This window comes from Lontra canadensis, unplaced genomic scaffold, assembly GCF_010015895.1.
Source record: "Lontra canadensis isolate GAN:19392208 unplaced genomic scaffold, GSC_riverotter_1.0 scaffold92, whole genome shotgun sequence".
In the NCBI taxonomy this organism is placed as follows: Eukaryota; Metazoa; Chordata; class Mammalia; order Carnivora; family Mustelidae; genus Lontra; species Lontra canadensis.
In genome coordinates, this window is record NW_022631086.1 from 1,239,351 (window position 1) to 1,259,387 (window position 20,037).

The window sequence follows — 20,037 nt, forward strand, 5'->3', positions numbered from 1 at the left end:
ACTGGTCTCCCAAGTTCATCTGAGTCACCTTCATGAGTCATGATCCCCAGAGAGGCTATGAGATTGAGAATAAATGGTTTAGTGAATAATTAGGAAGGAGACAGCCTTTTGCCTTCAACTCACACGATCTCTTTGGTAAACAAATGATGCCCTTTAGTCAAAAGATGAGGTGAGTTGATCATTTTTGTAGTCTGGAAACACAAGGACAATGAAATCTGTCTCTCTGCTGTGGACCTTGTCATACTGTGTCTGTTCTGACAGTCCTGTGGGGACTCAATCCGTTCTGGTCAGAGGTCAAGGAACATTTGAGTTGGGTGGAAGGGAGCTCTCTATAGTGGCAAAGGCCAGTTCTTAAGCGCCGTCTGTGAGAGCACGTCACTCCTTCCTGGTCTGCCTCCCGCCTCCTTCGGAATTTTGAGAGTGAAGCGATAAGGATGAAGACATGAGCTGGGCAGCGTTTTCGAGACATTGGGGGCTACAAAGAATGCTCTGTGTGTAATCTTGCTTTGCACAGCTGCACAGAAAATGTTGTTTAAAACTCTTCTTTCTGTTTTGTCTTGTGGGGGAACCCTGTCAGGAAGTTTACAACCGTCCCTTGGAAGTCCCAGTCACTCGGGAGCAGTTGAGCCACTATCGGAATGTGGCCGAAAATGCCCGAAGCGAACTGGCGGCAACTTTGGTCAAATTTGAATGCGCTCAGTCCAAGGTAAGACTATGCATCTTTGTGACTTAGAAATGGGCCCTTTTAGCCTCTTAGAGAGTGAAACAGAGTGTAGAAGTGATCAGAAATAGGTTGGGAGGACACAGCTTTACACCTTTTGGCAAAGGTGATATTCCTTTGGTGTGCCTACTCCGCTTGTAGAGAAATTCCTGAAAGGTTGTGCACGGCTGTGGTGCAGAGCGAGGGGACATGGGCTGGATCCTGGATCCTGTCAGAGGAGCTTCACAGCCTTGAGAGACTTGGGGGCACCTGATGACTTTGGTTGAAGTTGCCTTGGTGTTGAGTCATTTTTAGCATCTCCCTGAATATGTATCTTTAACATGATGAGCTTGCAGTCTGGAGGGCTTAGAAAGGAATGCTGGATCCCTTCCTAGTGTTAGTTCGGATTGGCGGGGGAAATTCTAGGACAATGATTGGGGTCCATCTTCCCTCTGGGCTGGATCAGGTCTATTGTGGAGTTCCTGAGAGAGTCCCTCTGGATCCACTCTGCTCACAGTCTGGTGGGCTTGCCTGTGAGCTAACTATCCTTTCACTGGCCTGCCAGGATTCCGCTGAGAGGCGATTTGGTACCTTGTGTGTGTGAAAAATTGTGTGCACGTATACTCATAGTTCCAAAGAAGTTTTCTTATAGGGCGGACCTGACATCTTAATCGGGCCCATACGTTGTACAGTATTTTGATGCCACAGAATTTATAAAAGTTAAAATGTTTCTTTTGTATAAATCCTGTAAGGATTTTCCTTTTCTTCCGTGTTTTCCCCAGACATCTATTATTATTTTTTTATTATTAATATTTTTTAAATTGCCCACAATAAGGATCCCGAAGGCAAGTGCGAGAACTACGGTGACATGTCAACTCATCTGTATCTACTTAGGAATCAGCTGTGGCTGTGAAATGACAATATCTTAGTTTGTAGGTTTCTTGTTTCATTGTCAGCAGCATTAAAAGCAATGCAGATTTAGGAAAGGAGTTACCGTTGAAACTATTTTATTGCTTTTCGTAAAATACACCACAGAAGTCTCTTGAGTGACACTAATCACCCCAAGACATTGCTCAGTTGGTTTTGAAAGAGACAGTATGTGAAGTCCACTGTTTAGTTGTATGTTCCCATCTGGTGATACAGATACAAATGTGAAAAAAAAGAAAAGCTGGATTAAGTCATGAACGAAGAGTGAGATTTGAAATTATGGTTTTGGGTTTCTTAAAAGTACTTCACGCTTATGCCACTGAAATCCTTTTCCTCCTTTTTACGGGTTTTCTGTGTTAGCTTCGAGACCTCCGATCCAAGATGCTTTCGAAAGAAGCCTCCTGTCAAGAGCTGAAAACTGAAATGGAGAATTACAGAGAAGATAATGCTAGAAAATCATCTCTCCTCACCTCCCTGAGATACAGAGTTCAGGAGTTAGAAGAAGAATCAGCAGCGCTTACCGCTTCTAAAATTAGAACCGAAATCACAGCTCACGCTGCAATCACGGAGAACCAGGAGTTAAAGAAGAAAGTTGCAGAACTAGATGAGAACTTACAGTAAGGGTATTTCAATATATTTCATGATCGTTAGTATTCAAATACTAGCTCCTGATAGCAGGATATGCCCTTGAAGGTACTGGCGTGTTGTTGCCTTATTTGGCCCTGAAACTCAGTTTGGAAAAAAAAAAAAAAATCTTGAACCTCAAATATCTTCAGAGTCTTGAAAATTTTTCTCAAGCTCATTTCCAAATGCTACCAGGAATCTTAACACACAAGGCATTGTCCTAAGCATGTTTATGTCTGGTTGATTGGGGCTGCAAATGCTCATATACAGAATTTAGAAGATTTTCTGTAAGTAGAGGTTTAACTAGAGGTGGTGGAATGGCACAGAGAGGGAGGTGTTTATTCAAAAGCTAGCTGTAAAAATATCCTGGAAGCCCAGACCACTGCAGACCACCCCGAATACTCCTCATTAGCTTTTATTACCCATTTATGCAGAAAAATCACGAAATGTGGGTTTTCCACACTTCGTTCTGGCAAAAGGTAATTCTTGAGACAAAACTGGGAACTAGTTGTTCCAAAAATATACTTTTAAAATTCTACATGTAATAACTTAAATAACTTTAATAATAAGATACTTAATATTTCTTTTACTTATTCCATCTTAAAAAAAGAAGATCCAACACCTCCAGCTCTTGTCCTCTCTCCCTCTCCTCCCCGCCACCCGCAATCTTACAGCAAAACTCCTATGACCAGTGACCCCACATTGAGGATTAAATGGTCCGTCTTTACCTCACTTGACTTACCAGTGTATCAGGCACAGTTGGTCTCTCTCCTTGAACCACCTTCTTTTTCTGGCTGCCAGGACACTCCCCATGCCTGCTTTGTATCTTTCCATTCTAGCTGCCCTGCCATGGTCTCTTTTGTTTTCCCCATCTCATCTCATTGACTTCCAAAGACTGGAGTGCCCTGGCACGCAGTCCTTGCGTCTCCTCTGGTTTCTGTCTAAATTCAGTCTCTTGGTGATCTCAGGACTTTAAGTATGATCTAAATGCTAGTGATGCCCTCATTTCTGTGTCAAGCCTGCATCTTTTCTCGGACCTCAAGAGAGACCCACATATTTTGACTACCTACTGGACATCGTCACGTGGATGTCCAATGGGCATCTCACACTTAACATGACCAAACGGAGCTCGTGCTGTTCCCACAGAATGCTCCTGCCCCTTTCCTCATCTCCAGTGATAATTCCATTCCTCTAGTTCATCAGGTCAACGGTCTTGGTCACCATCCTTGGTCCTCTCACTCTTTCACGCTTTGTGTGTGATCTTTCAACAAGTCCTCTCATCTCTACCTGCAAAATAAGTCTATATTTTGACTGCTTCCCATTGTTGCCTTCACTGCCACTAACCTGATTCAAGGGGATACCATCTCTTTCTGGGACTTTTGCAATAGCCTCCGAAGTGATTTTCCTGCTACTGCCTGTGCCCCTCCCAGCTGGAGTGATCCTGTAAAAACACAAATTAGATCTCATTGGTCCTCTGCCTAGAGGCCTGCGGTGACTTCTCTTCTCTCTCAGGGTAAAGACAAAGGATATTCTGTTACCTAGAGGGCTCATCCTGACCTGGTTTTGTTTCCATTCTCCCTTATTCTTTCCATTTCATCTCACTGGCTCCTTTGCTGTCCTTCGAACATAACAGGTGTGTTCCTACCTCAGGACTTTTTCACTTGCTAATCCCATGGCCTGGAAAGCTCTTCCCCCAGATATTGCATGGCTTCCCCTCTGCTCCCTTTAGGTCTTCACTCAGAAGTCGCTTTCCCAGGTCTTCCATGAGTGACGACATCTAAAATTTTACTCTGCTTCCCCCATATATTTCTTCCTCCCCTTCCTGCTTAATTTTTTTGTCTCCAGCTTTTTTTGTATAACCGTATACATTTCACATACATTGATTTTGATTACTGTCCATCTTCCTGACTAGAATATAAGCTCTGTGAGGGCAAGGATGTTCATCTGTTTTGTTCACTACTGTATCTTTAGTACCTTTAACAGGGCTTGGTGCATAGTGAGTATCCAGTAAATATTTATTAAATATTTAATAAATAATAATAATAATAACAATTATGTCATAATTATAACATGTTATAATTATACATAATTTAATTATAATAATATAGTAATATTAATAAATAACAAATTAAATATTTTAAATATATTTTATTATAATATATAAATAAAATAAATAAATATTAAATATTTATTAAATAAATGAATAATACAAATGATATGTACTGATTGTAAGAAAATTTTTTTAAGATATAGAAAATTACCAAAAACATTAAAATTACTCAAGACCTTATGATTCCCGAGAACTATACTTCAGATTCTGGTGAACAGGTTTTCGGGTAGTTGACATCATATAATGAACCATTTTTTTTTTTTTTTTACTGAATAATATGTTGTAGACATGTATTTTTAAAAATTGACAAACCATGAGAGACTGTGAACTCTGAGAAACAAACTGAGGGTTTTGGAGGGGAGGGGAGTGGGGGGATGGGTGAGCCTGGTGGTGGGTATTAAGGAGGGCATGGATTGCATGGAGTACTGGGTGTGGAGCATAAACAATGAATCTTGGAACACTGGAAAAATAAAATAAAAAAAAGAGATTTTACTAATTGATTGATGGCTCTTGAGCAGGGGGAGGGTCAGAGGGAGAGAGAATCAAGTGGGCTCTGGGCTGAGCATAGAGCCCGATGTTGGGCTTGATCCCACGACCCTGAGATCATGACCTGAGCCAAAATCAAGAGTTGGGCATTTAACCAGCTGAGCGACCCAGGCGCCCCTATGTTGTAGATATTTTAAAAACTCACTTGTGTATCATTCTTATTAGCCCACATTACCCATTGCCTGAAATATCGTAATTTACTTACCAGTTCTTTTTGTTATTTCTTGTAGACAGGCAGGTTTCATTCAAAGAATCATTATAAAACAAGTGTATTCATGTGTACTCCTATTTTCACATTTATGTGATCATGTCCTTAGGATAGATTCCTAGAACTTTGTTGGGTCCAAGTGAAATGCACATAGAAGTGGGAATAGTTCAGACACACTTGGATGGAGAAGCAAGACTGAAATCTTCGACCAACTGGGTGGAATCGTGCACATAAATCAGTCCATCCACATCATAGCATTAACTGTGCTTTTCATGAGCCAGAGAGACTGAACACATTTTACCTTTCATATGCTGAAAATAAGAACTCAGAGATATATTGATGTTGGTCTTTTATTGTTATACATTTTTCTAAACAGAAATATGATATGCTTTTGAGTGTATGCAATTACATGCTTTGTTAATCTTTGAATAGAGTGAAAGAATTTGCGGTAAACACTGAACATGGTAAAAAGGGAAAGCAATAATCATGTTTATTATCTAGGGTACTGAAAAAGTGATACCAAATTACTGAAATGATTCTAATTTGCCTTTAAAGTATGTCTATTTTTTAATGATCTCTTAGTTGGTAACATTTAAAGCATTAGAAATAGACTGTGCTATTTCAGCAAACCTATCTGAGATTTGAAATGAAATATTCATAGCAGAGCATAATCAACTGATTTTCCTTGACTGGCCCATTTCAATACTCTTAAAACACTCTGGGTGTATGAAAACTGGTAACGGTCTTTGCTGGTGATTGAACATTTCTCTCTTTGAACATCCCCTGCTGATGATATATTTTTTATTATAGTTATGCTTGGCTGTGACCCGGGGTATGCCCTAAGTAACACTTATAGATCACTGCATAAAGTCTGAAAATAAAGCAAAAGATGATACACCAGAAGAAACATAGCAGCCCTGTCCTACTTCCTCATGAGGACCCAAAAGAGACCCATGACTACATACATCCATTGTGATCTAGAGATTTCCTGCCACTTCTGCAGATCCTTAATGGTCCAGGACAAGAGGCAGAGAGTCTATCTCCTCTGTGGTTACAAGATCTAAGATGCCATGAAGATTTTTGTACATTTCTGCCAAGTGTAGATGCCTGGCTTTGACATGCAGCCCTTACACGGCTTGCAGGGCAATGATGTGTTCTGTGTCTGGGAAACTGTTGTGATGAAAGTGGTGATTGGATCAGAGAGCTTAAGTTCTGAACTTTGTTTGATGAATGATCTCTTCTGTGGTGTTATAACTTGACTTGTGTGTTGTTTGCCCTTTAGAAAGTGTTTAAAGGAAAACGAGGAGAATAAGAATCAAGCCTCGAAGAATTGCAAGAAACATGAGGAATTTCTAGCTCAACTTGGTGACTTCTTAGATCCAGAGAAGAAGAATGAAAAGGCATCAGATGAAGATTTAATTCTAAAGGTGAATGCACATGAAAAAGATGACAAATGTAGCAGTTATTCTGACATGTGCCGTGAATGGAATTGCTGTGATTGAGTCTGGGGGTGGCAGGAGAATGGGACAGTAGCCCAAATATAGCATTGCTTGACTGTGTGATCTGGGACAAACCTTATACCTCTCTGAGCTCAATTCCAAAGTCTTTTCTAACATTATTTGGGATTAATAACTATCCAGAAAAGATGAATTGTTTTGTCTTAAATGTATTTAGGTTGCCAAATGTAATTCATCATTCATCTTAACAATGTGTTTTAGGGAGTTTTTTGTTTTAGTTACAGACAGAAGCACACACATACACACGAAACCCACACCCAAACCAGCTGTGCCATTTTTGGGATACTTACTGAGTCTAAGGTTAAGATTAGTTCTAAAGTACTTTTTAATTTTCCACTGGAATCAAATAATAACAAGGTTGCCAGTAAGGTGGAAGTTAGTTATATTCAATGAATAATTCACTCAGCACATAGTGATTCATTAGGGCACCTGACGGTGTTGGAGCTCTCACCATATTTTTGCTCATTTCACACCTTTCGTATCCTTGCTTCCTGACAGATCTCCTTGCAGCCAATCTTTTTTATTAAAATTTAAATTTATTAAAAGGTGTAATTGACATGCAACATTATTTTAGTTTCAGGGGTATAGCGTAATGATTTGACCTGGTATACACTGTGAAATGATCCCCATAGTAAGTCTGGTCACCATCTGTCACCATGAAGAGTTACAAAAAATTTATTATTTCTTTTCTTGAGAGGAACACTTTCAAGATGTACTTTCCTGGCAACTTACAAATGTGTCCGAGGATTGTAGTCACCATGCTGCACACTGCATCTCCATCACCTGTTCATTTCCCAGCTGGAAGTCTGTACCCCCCATCCTCCTCCCCACTGGCAACAACCACTCTGTTCTTCATATTCATGTGCTTTTTTTGTTTGTTTGTTTTGGCTCATCTGTTTTTTAGATTCCACATATGAATGAAAGCATAGAGTATTTGTCTTTTGACGTATTTCATTTAGCCCTGTTGTCACAAATGGCAAAGATTCATTCTCTTTCTCTTTTTGTTTTGGGGGGAGGAAGAGGGAGAGGGAGGGAGAGAATCTTAAGCAGGTTCCATGTCCAGCATGGAGGCAAAAGTGGGGCTCCATCTCATGACCCAGAGATCATGATCTGAGCCAAAATCAAGAGTCAGATGCTTAACTGACTGAGCTACCTGGGTGCCCCATTTCAGCCTTTTATATGACTGAGTAGTATTCAAGGTTTATACACACACACACACATACACACGTATGTATATAATTTTCCATATATATGAATATATATCTGTATTTATAAATTTATATATATATCTTTTTTCATCTATTGATGGACCCTTAGGTTGTTTGCATAGCTTGGTTATTGTAAATAATGCTGTAGTGAACATATGGGTGTATACATATTTTCTTTTTTTCTTTTATTTATTCATTTGAGAGAGAGAGAGAGAGGGAGCATGAGTGGGGGGAGAAGCAGAGGGAGAGGGACAAGTAGACTCTATACTGAGAATGGAGCTGGATGCGGAACTTCATCTCATGACCCTGATCATGACCTAAGCGGAAATCAAGAGTTGGATGTTTCATGGACTGAGTCATCCAGGTGCCCCGCATATATCTTTTCTAAATAGTGTTTTTATTTTCTTGGGATGAATGCTCAGAAGTGGAATTGCTGGATCATATGGTAATTATATTTTTCATGTTTTGAGGAGCCTCCATACTGTTTTCTATGGTGGATGTACCAGTTTACATTCCCACCAACAGTGCGCAAGGATTCCTCTTTCTCCATATCCTCTCCAATAGTTACTTTGTAACTTTTTGATATTAGCCATTCTGACAGACATAAACTGAAACCTCATGTGGTTTTGACTTGTGTTTCCTCGATGATGAATGATGTTGAACATCTTTTCATGTGTCTGTTTGCCATCTGTATGTCATCTTTGGAAAGATGACTATTCAGTCCTCTGCCCTTTTCTTTTTTTTTTTTTTAAAGATTTTATTTATTAGAGAGAGAAGGAGAGAGCAAGTGTGTGCATGCACGTGAGCAGGGGGAAGAGGCAGATGGAGAGGGAGAGGCAGACTCTCTGCTGAGCAGGGAGCCTGATGCAGGACTCGATCCCAGGACCCTGAGATCATGACCCAAGTCAAAGGCAGAAGCTTAACTGACTGAGCCACCCAGGCGCCCCTGCCCACTTTTTTTAATTGGATTTTTTCCTTATACGAGTTCTTTATTTATTTTAGATATTAACCCCTTGTCAGGTACATGATTTGCAAATATTTTCTTCCCATTCAGTGTGTTGCCTTTTCAACTTTTTGATGGTTTTCTGGCCATGCAGAAGCTTTTCAGTTTGGTAGAGTCTCACTTGTTATATTTTATTTTATTTTATTTTATTTTATTTTGCTTTTGTTGGCTTTGCTTTTGGAGTCAGGTCCAAAAAAAAAAAAATGTTACTGATGTCAAGGAGCTAACTGCCTGTATTTTCTTACAGGAATTTTATGGTTTCAGGTCTTAGAGTCAAGTCTTTAATCCATGTTGTTTTCATTTTTGTGTGCACTATAAGATAATAGTCTAGTTTAATTCTTTTGCTTATGGCTGCCCAGTTTTCTCAGTATCACTTATTGAAGAGATTGTCCTTTCTGTATTGTATCTCGTGTCTCCTTTGTTGTAAATTAGTTGACCGTGTATATGTGTGGGTTTATTTCTGATCTCTCTGTTCCATTCTGTGGACGTATGTGTCTGTTTTTATGTTGTTACCGTACTGTTTTGATGGCTATAGCTCTGTAATATCATTGGAATCAGGCAACATGATCCCCCCCCCCCCCAATTTTGTCCTTCTTTCCCAAGATTGTTTTGTTTATTGAGGCTCTTTTGTGATTCCGTCCAAACATTATCATTGGTCTATGTCTCTGAAAAATGCCATTGGGATTTTGATAGGATTGCGTCGAACCTATAGATCGCTTTGACTTATATGGACATTTTGACAATATTAACTCTCCCAATTCATGGGCACAGAATATCTTTCCATTTATTGGTGTCTTCTTCAATTTCTTTCATTAATCCATGCAGCCATTCTTAAAGCCACATCTCAGAATTTTATTAGTAAATTCTATTTATTTTATTTTATTAGTAAATTTTATTAGTAAATTCTAATTATATTCTATACAATTTTATTGTACTTCCTACAAGTTGCAAAATCATTTCAGTTAACTTCAGGAAGCATTCCACTTCACTGACAGGCTTTGATAGCTCAGGCCTGATAGTCCCAAGGGTTCTAGATGCTTCTCCTCCACTTCCCCGTTGTGCACGTGGACCAGCAGCCTGTCTGTCCAAGTCCACGGGGCAGTGTAGTTTGGGAGATTTTTTTAAAGCCAAATGATGGGGCAAAGAAAAGAGAATGGAGAACCTTCTTCTTTCATAACACACGTCCCCTCATCAGAGATGAGCTCCAGGTGCTAATCTGGAAGTTGATACTGTATTAATTATGCCTTATTGTTTTCTGTATTTTGAATGCTTTGACATCTGGGGTCTTTTTGACCCAGGAGAGACTGACTCAGAGGGTTAGCCAATTTCTCCCAAATGACCCTCTGGGGAGCATGGCTTTCACATGCAAACCAGTTGCTTCCACACCCCAGCCATTTTTTTCTGTCAGGCTCTGGGCCAGTGTCCACCTTCCCGGATCACCACAGGGCTAGGTACCACACAGCCCTTACACAACTCAGATTACTCTAACTAGCCAGTCCCGAGCCTGCTTACCTTGCCTTGCTCACCTCATCCTGTGGAAACCATGACAAAGATTCTTACCTCTGTTTTCCTTTGCTCTCCTCATCTCCGGAGTGACCTGGTGCTTTCCTCCGTGGCCTCATGTGGCACAGCGTGCCTCTTCTTCTTAACAACTGTGAGTAACAAATTGTTTGCAGCGGCAGCTCTCTCCAGATCTGTTCAGTTCCCCATACCTGAATAACAAAAGAAACTATATTTTAAAACAGATACTAGGATTCTAGGGCTTTAGCATCTCAAATTAAAAAAAAAAATCACTGGTCCAGAGGAGAAAGGCTGCTGTCTTTATCAACACTCACTAGGTGGTCCTCTGGGAAGTGAAACAAAACCACTCCTTCAATTTCAAAACCACTTCCTCCCTTTCACAGCTCTCCCAACCACATGTGCACCCCCCACTCCCCCAAGAAACCAAGGAGGTGTTCCTCAGGACTTACTGGACATTCATCTGTTTCACAGATATTTAGTGAGTGACTACTATATATTGGACACGGTTCTGGGAGCTGGTGGTGCCGCAGTGAATGAGATAAGACTGAATCTGCTCTTCTAGAAATTTTGTTATTGTGAGATAAAGATAATGAGGAAATAAACAAATATCCAATATTATCTCACGTAGTAAAGGGGAAGAAACACCAACGAGGATGTGGGGATAGAGAGTGAGGCAGGTTAGAGGTGTGGCAAGCTAGTTTATGTGGACTGGCCAAGGAGTGCCCCTCTGAGGTAGGAACTTTTTACTTTTTTAAAGTTATTTTTCAAAATTTAAGTTCAATTAACTAACATATGTTAGTTTCAGAGGTAGAGTTCAGTGATTCATCAATTTTATCTAATACTCAGTGCTTATTATATCATGTGCCCTCCTTAATGTCCATCACCCAGTTACACCAACCCCCACCCCCCTCCCTCGAGCAACCCTGCTTGTTTCCTCTGATTAAGAGTCTCCTGTGGTTTGTCTCCCTCTCTGATTTTGTCTTGTTTTATTTTCCCCCTCCCTCCCCTACGATCCTCTGGTTTGTTTCTTAAATTCCACATATGAGTAAGATTGTATGATACTTACTTTTCTCTGATTGGCTTATTTCCCTTAGCATAATACCCTCCAGTTCCATCCTTGTTGTTGCAAATGGCGAGATTCCATTTTTTGAAGGCTGCATAGTATTCCATTGTGTACACACACACACCCTTCTTCGTCCATTCGTCTGTTGATGGACATCTGGGCTCTTTCCACAGTTTGCCTACTGTGGACGTTGCTGCTATAAACATTGGGGTGCAGGTGACCCTTCGGATAGCTACATTTGTATCTTTGGGGTAGATCCCCAGTGGTGTAATGGCTGGGTCGTAGGGCAGCTCTATTTTCAGCTCACTGAGGGACCTCCACATTCTCTTCCAGAGTGGCTGCACCAGCTTACATTCTGAGGTGGGGCCTTTTGAAAGATATTGGGGACTGAACATATGCATATGCAGAAAAGTGTTCAGGAGGGTGGGAACGGCCCTGAGTTGGGATCCAGATGCCATGTTGGCCAGGTGCTGAGGCTGAAAGATATGACGCTTCCCCAGAGCGTCATAACGCAGATACTGACTCTGTAATGTGGGGTCTCAGCTCTTCCTGCAGGCGTCCTCGTGGCCTTCCAGCCTGAGCTGTCTGAAGGGCTGGTGCCCCAGGCCAAGGAGCCTGTCTGATTTCATTTTCCCTCCTTGTAAATCTTATAAATCTTATTCATGCTTTCTGCTGACAGCCTAAATGCACAACATAGAGAGTGAAAAGCTCTGCTAATCCTAATGATAGCCACTGTTTGAACACGTTATTCGGGATTTTTCTATGCTTATATGAATTAGGAGGATTTTCTTTTTAAAAAGAAAGTCCTGCTTTCTTCTCTGTGCCCCCTCTTCCCCCCACCCCGCCAGGTAGCGCCTCGCTTGCCATTGGCGCCAGCAGACGTGGGCAGAATAGAACTCCTTTGGTCCCTCCCCTGCTGTAATCTCCGTGGAACATCACCTTTCCTCGATTATTTAAGCCAGGGGCTTGCTGATGCCTGCTCTGTCGGGAAGCATTTGGCAAGGCTCTCAGTAGCTCTGCCCTGAAGCTATCTTTTGATTAATTTTAATTTGATCACTGGGTCTGCGTGTAACAACAGAGTTTAGAGGCTGCTTATGAAAATGTGTTCTTTTGAGTGGATGGAGGGATAGTGCTTTCCCGGGTTTCGTGTGATCATGCAGTCAGCGGGGTACATAGATCAGAGTTGCTTACAGGAAGCCGAATGAAATTGTTAATTTTTATCAGCTAGCTGTAACTGCTTTCTCTTCAGCTTAGAGAGCTGTGCGAGGAAAACGCATTGGTGAAAGGACAGATTGTTACTCTTGAAGAGACTATAAATGTCCATGAGATGGAAGCAAAAGCTAGCAGAGAAACCATCATGAGGCTGGTTTCTGAAGTAAACAGAGAGCAGAAAAAAGCTGCCTCCTGCACCGAGGAAAGAGACAAGCTGAACCAGGTACAGTATGTGAAGTGTGTATGTGCATCTGCGATCATGTTTATGAAGCGGAAATTGACAGCCAGATGTGGGTGAGCACACTGGCATGGCCGACCACAGCTTCCAAAGGCTGCTGTCAGCAGGAGGGCTGGGGGCAGCATGGGACTCGGTGACCTGAACAGGCCGTTGGATACATAGCTTTTTCCTAATTAGGAAACACACGCACGCACGCGCGCGCGCGCACACACACACACACACACACACACACCATATTTAAAGGTAGAGTCTGTAGAGAACTATGTTTTCCTTTAGTTAGCCTCTAAGGATTTTGAAAACTCAAACGTTAACCTTTTTTGAACAGATAGGTAATGCATCCACCAGATACAAAATTCCAAATCGACATAAAGGTATATGCTGAAAAAAAAAAAAAAAGGTATATGGTGAACATCTTCCCCACCCCCACCCCTCCTGCCAGCCATGCAGTTGTTCTCCTCAGAGGCAACCTCTGTTAAGAGTTATTTTTTTATACCTTTCTAGAAATGTTCTATGATATGTATACTTACTCTTTTTAAAATTTAATATTAATACAAATGGCAACATGCTCTGCATTATATTTTTCCTTTCACTTAAATACAAAATGGTAATATACCATACACTGTTATAAGCAAGGCTGCTATGAATAATCTGATATTATTTGTCACGCTTGAGAATGTATCAGTAAGACAAATCCCTAGAACGTATATACTTGCAGGGTCGAAGGAGGTGGGTGTTACTTAGAAGAGACTGTCATGGGGCACCTGGGTGGCTCATTCAGTTAAGCATCTGCCTTCACGATCCCAGGGTTCTGGGATCGAGCCCCACATTGGGCTCCCTGCTCAGTGGGGAGTCTGCTTCTCCCTCTCCCACTCCCCCCTGCTTGTGCTCTCTCCCTCTGTCAAATAAGTAAATAAAATCTTAAAAAAATAAAAAAGAGACTGTCAAAGGGAAGTGCCTTAATACTGGACCTTTAATTGTACAATGAATTTCTTGATCTTTTCAAATTACCCAAAGCCGTGTTTGAGCATGCCAATTAATCCTATTGTATTTTCATGCTATATAATTTTTCAACTATATTTTTATATTCTTGTGACAAAGAAACTAATTATGGGATTAATAATAATGGTGAATTTTCAAAAGTGAAAGCAAGCCAGTGCAATCCGTTAATAAAATACATAGGAGACAATTAAGTGGTAAAGGAGATGTAGTTCAAAATCAGATAATGACTGGACTGGATTCAGGTTCAATGTTTTTGGGGAGGACATTTCAGAGTTTAAGTTGTAGATGTCATAGGCACGTTATACTGGATTGTTCCTTGTTGCTGACACTAAGTTTGCCCATCTCTTTAGCATAAAGGGACTTTTTTTTTTCTTCTTCAGTTAAGTAAGGTATCCCTGGGCAGATTATTCCTGATAATTGGCAGGTTTATTTCTGTTCCCCATTGACTTTACTGAGTGGGATTATCATCACTGATTCATGTCTGGATTAATTTACATCGTGGGGGGTACAAAAAGTAATATTCAAATTTTACCATTCCTTCTGCCTATTAGCTGGCATTCTTCTGTAAAGAAAAGCTTTTTATTTTTTTTTTCTTTTGAGTTCTGTGGACACATGGATTTGTATTTACTCACTGTGTTATAATCGATTACCTTTTTTTTTTTTTTTTTTTTTTTTTGGTGCTCTAAATTCATTATATTGGCCCAGGAGCAGCCCCTCTGGTCTCTGTGACCTTATAACCTGCCTCTGGTCTTTCAACACTTCCTGGATTTTTCTGACAGAAGACATGGCATTGAGGATCACTTAGAATTTTCAGACACAGAACTAAAATCGACCTGTTCTGTAGGGATTGTTGGTGCCCTTTCCTGGAGAATGGTGCTTACAACCACGATTTAGGCTCTCAACGTGCTTATTGCTATTGGGCTGTTTCTTTTGGTGGACTGAGCTAGAAATACATTTTTAGTTAAATAAACTCTTAGTGGTATGTTTAATTAAAAGTGATAGAGTTTTCTTATTATCTTTGTGTTTTCTATTAGTATCTTTTGAATCTTAATCATAATATATACTCTTTTGCTTTGTCTTACCATATACATAAAAGTATTTCAGAATTATGCATTTAATGTTTAACCTACCAGTGAGCATTCTCAGTGAAGTTTCAGGATCTCAGATTTTTTACATGAATCCTATCAGTAATCATTTCTGTAATAGTCACCATTTATCGATCACTTACTATTAGCACAGTCATTGTGCTAAGTGTACTCTGCTCAAGTTCACATAGCTCTTAAGTAGCAAAGATCGGATTTGAACCCTGCTCATGACATTATTTTGCCATCATCAGTAATCCCTTTCCGCATGTGGTCACAGCTATATCCTATATATCTGTCTGATGCCAAGTTATTTGTCAGTGAGACAACAGCAGTAAGTAGCTATGCAAATTTCCTCAGTGAATGAATAACTTGAATTCGATTAAAAATAGTAATGATTAAAATATCAAGCCTTGAAAATTGGGCAGAAGTTAATACTTACCTATAAGAATGCATTTCTGGGGGTACCTGGGTGGTTTGGTCGTTAAGTGTCTGCCTTCAGCTCGGGTCATGATCCCAGGGTCCTGGGATCAAGCCCCATGTCAGGCTCCCTGATTGGTGGGAAGCCTGCTTCACCCTCTTCCACTCCCCCTGCTTGTGTTCCCTCTCTTGCTGTGTCTCTATCAGATTAAAAAAAAAAAAAAAGAAAGAATGCATTTCTGAAGATGAGCAGTAGGAAATGAAAATGTGCTATAAGAGTACATTTTTAAAAAAACAACTTATTTCTCATATGTATTTTTACTTGTAAATGATGCAGTGCTGTTCAGGCTTGGAAACACATTCATTTTAGGATGTAGTTCCTGCCAAAATAATAAAAATTGTAAAAAAAAAAGTGCAATAAAAAACTTGAGGTCTTTAATAAAGTGCTCATTCATAGGATTATGATTCCAAAGATTTACTACTGAAAAATACTGTCAAGTGGTTTTTACTGACACATTAATGGCCTCAGGAAGCATCTTCATAATGCTTTCTAAAGCTCTGTTTTTGAGGTAGGAAACTTACTTTATTAGTGAAGCCCAGAATGACCGCGGATGTAGTAATATTTGCAGGCTGGGGTGCTGTTTTTACGAACCTCAGCTTTTCTCTTTTTCTTAATTACTCTATTTACTTTATGACTTTTACTTTATGAAAACTTCCCCAATAAAAAACCAGGTGATTTATTATATGTAAGGAAAATATATTATTTGAAAATCTTGAGTTGTTAACATTGAAGTATGTTTTAACAACTCTGAAAGATCGGCACTTTTTCTTTCTGTTATTTTGAAATAATCCAGGGTTCAAAAGAGTAGGCACTTACCCTCCACAAGCCACACACGCATTTCCTATAGGCCATACAAGTTCAGATCAATCAGAAACTAAACTTACTTAAGGGATTTCAAACAGTTTCTTTTCCTTCATGCTGTTGACATTTCCTTTAATTCTGGTAGCTAGAGTCAAAGCTAAGAAAGAATATTGGTTTTGGAGTCAGGCAGGTCTGGTTTGGAAGGATGTCCTTTCTGCTCTTTTGGTTTGTTAGCATGAAGTAGCGAATGGAAGAGAGACTAGCATGGGACAATTCTCACTCAGGGAGTAGAGTGGTTAAGAGGCTAGGCTCTCAGGTTTTTATCTGGACTCCAGAGTCATTTGGCTATGTGATCTGAGTGAGATATATGGCCTTACCTCTTGGAACCTCAGTTTCTTGTCTGTAAAATAGAAAAATAATTTAAGGATCCATCTCTTAAAATTATTCTTAGGACTGGATGACATAATATACACGAAGTACTCGGGACATGCCCATCACACTTGATGCTCTGTGTTTTTATTTCCTTTCCTAGTTATTTATATTTACCCAGGGATCCAAAGAAACAAAATTATTTTCAGGGTTTAGGCATATGGAAATAAGTTCCTGGAAGTGAGGACTTACTAGGATAAATTACTAAAGAATTTGAAGATCTCTTTATGATCTTAGAATCATGATGATGGAAGTGACCTTACGGCCTTTTAGAATCTAGATCATGTAACCCTCTATGTGGAATCAGAATCATCTTTATTTCCTTTTTTTTTTTTAAAGATTTTATTTATTTATTTATTTGACAGAGATCACAAGTAGGCAGAGAGGCAGGCAGAGAGAGAGGGGAAGCAGGCTCCCTGCTGAGCAGAGAGCCCGATGCGGGACTCAATCCCAGGATCCTGAGATCATGACCTGAGCCGAAGGCAGAGGCTTAACCCACTGAGACACCCAGGTGCCCCCAGAATCATCTTTAAAATGTCACTGTCTAGCTAGTTTTCCAGCCTTCACTTGAACTCTTCCAGAAGCAGGGAACTCAGTACCGAACAAGGAGATCCATATTCTCTGTAAAGTTCTTTAAAAAAAAAAAAAGATTTATTAGAGAGACAGAGAGAAAGAATACAGGTGGGAGGGCAGAGGGAGAGGGAGAGAGAATCCCAAGGAGACTCTGTGTTGAGTGAGGAGCCCAGATGCAGGCCTTGATCCCACAACCATGACATCATGACCTGAGTCAAAATCAAGATTCAGCCACTCAACTGACTGCACCACCCAGGCCCTCTCTGTATAGTTCTAATTTTTTTTGACAGTTCTTCATTATAGCACGTCAGGATCAGAATCCCCACAATTTACATCCTCATCCTGGTTCTATCCTAATGAAACTTCATAGAATAAACTGAAATCTCTTTCTTATGGCTAACCTTAAAGCATTTGAAGACACTTATGGATTTTTATGTCTTTTCTTTTGGCTAAACAGCATGTATCTCTCAAATGTTGAGCCTTCTTTAGTATCATCTGTGAGGCTGGGAGAGTCCTGGCCTCTGGGTGAAGATTTAAAATGAAAATAAGCACTAAAATAATATCTGTTCATAAGACTCCGAACTAAAATTTAAAGCCTTCTCTCCTTGTACTTCTAGCCTCATGGGGCATTCCTGTTTTAGATTCTGGTACTTACCATTGAGACTTTAAAGGAATACATTTCTATTCCTGATGCACCGTGAGATGATATTTTTAGACTTTTTGCCACAATGTAGAAGAATTTAGTGCTTTTTAATTTTTATTTCCTTCTCTCTACTTCCCAGTTTTATTATTGTATTTACATTGTCAAGGTTTGTAGTATTTACATTCTGTTCTATAACCGTAATTAAGCCTTCTGTGCTTTGCTTTTAAATTCATTCTATACATTCAAAATAAATTAAAACAACATTTTAAATAAAACAGTTACATAAATATTTGTATTATAGGTTTAATGCTAGCATGTGTTGCTGAACCCATTCCATTTTGACAATGTCCCTCTTAACATCGCCAGCTGGGAACTGTCCATGGTCCTCCAGGCACAATCTGACCAGCTCAGGGTGGAGTGTTAGCAGTTCTATGGTGAAGCCCAGGAACACGCTGGCCCCACAGGCAGCTAAATTCATTGTCAACTTGTGTTGGTCAATAATGAGAATTTCAGACTTATGCTGAATTCTTATTATTTTCCAAGGCTGATGATGTCAGTTCGACAGCCTAACTGGTGTGTGTGTTTCTGTGTGTGTGTGTTCTTACCACTATTGACTCAGCACTGGACCAGAATATCCTGGATGTTTTCATAGTTGTCTCTGTTCTGTTATATATTCCTTCCATTTCTAGGCCCCCAGCTATAGGTCCCTTTTCTAGAGATGATCAGAACTGGCAGTTGCTTTTGCTTATTTCTAGAGAGATGCTCTTTTTATGTAGGTACAAATGGCACGAGATACATGGTTACACACCTTACTTTTCTCACTGACCATCTTGGAGAGTGTTCCCTATCAGTACATAAAAATTCTCCTTAGTTCTTTTTATGAGCGACAAAAGTTCTACGGTACAGATGTCTTGTATTTGTTTAGCTGGTCACATATCAGTGAATATTTGTGTAGTACTACCTAAGATTAGTAGTACCTAATCTTTTGCTATACTGTAATGGAATAACTTAAAAATTAAAAACATTTTTTTAAAGGTTTTATTTATTTATTTGCCAGAGAAAGAGAGAGAGCACAATCAGGAGAAGCAGCAAGCGGAGGGAGAGCCAGAAGCAGGCTCTCTGCTGAGCAGGGAGCCTGATGTGGGACTAGATCCCAGGACCCTAGGATTATGACCTGAGCTGAAGGCAGACGCTTAACCAACTGAGGCACCCAGGCGCCCCCAAAATTTTTTTAAAATTTTAATTCAATTAATTAACATATAAAGTATTATTGGTTTCAGAGGTACAGGTCTGTGATTCATTAGTTTTCTATAATACCCAGTGCTCATTACATCACATGCCTTCCTTAATGTCCATCCCCCAGTTCTCCCATCCCTCCAGTCCCCTTCCCCTCCAGCAATCCTCAGTTTGTTTCCTATGATTAAGAGTCTCTTATGGTTTGTCTCCCTCTCTGGTTTCATCCTGTTTTATTGTCCCCTCTCTTCCCCTATGATACTCTGTTTTGTTCCTTAAATTCCTCATATGAGTGAAGTCACATTATAATTGCTTTTCTGTGATTGACTTATTTTACTTAGCATAATACCCTCTAGTTGTAATGGAGTAACTTTGTGCATATGTCCTTTTCCATATTTAGTAATCTACCCTACAGATCTGTTCTGGGGACTGGAATTGCAGGACCACAGGCTATGTGCATATTCTATTTTGTTAAATGTTTATACCAGAATTATACCTATCCACACTCTCACCAGCAATGTATAAGAGTACCTGTTCAGGGAGAATTTCTGAGTTTATTTGTTAATTTTAACTGCACTAGGTAAAAGTAATCAACTGGCTTCCTTTTACGTAATTCATCTAGGGTTGGATGAATTAAACTCAAGCCAGAGGTTCTCCACCCAAATAATAATTAGCCATGAATTTTTTTTAAGATTTTATTTATTTATTTGACAGAGAGAGAGAGAGAGAGAGAGAGATCACAAGTAGGCAGAGAGGCAGGCAGAGAGGGGGAAGCAGGCTCCCCGCTGAGCAGAGAGCCCGATGCGGGGCTCGATCCCAGGACCCTGAGATCATGACCTGAGCCGAAGGCAGAGGCCCAACCCACTGAGCCACCCAGGCGCCCCAGCCATGGATTTTTGAGAGGCAGTTTGATCTCATG

The 20,037-nt window shown here is 40.1% G+C and overlaps 1 protein-coding gene across 1 annotated transcript in view; it reads left to right on the plus strand.

Annotated features, from left to right (window-relative positions):
* The window catches only part of CCDC170 (coiled-coil domain containing 170), an 80,613-nt gene that overhangs the window by 27,469 nt on the left and 33,107 nt on the right, over positions 1 to 20,037 (plus strand). The window contains exons 2-5 of the mRNA XM_032836365.1: positions 578 to 706; positions 1,988 to 2,244; positions 6,398 to 6,542; positions 12,677 to 12,862. Of these exons, the coding sequence (XP_032692256.1) occupies positions 578 to 706; positions 1,988 to 2,244; positions 6,398 to 6,542; positions 12,677 to 12,862 (717 nt within the window). The remainder of the gene's footprint in view (positions 1 to 577; positions 707 to 1,987; positions 2,245 to 6,397; positions 6,543 to 12,676; positions 12,863 to 20,037) is intronic.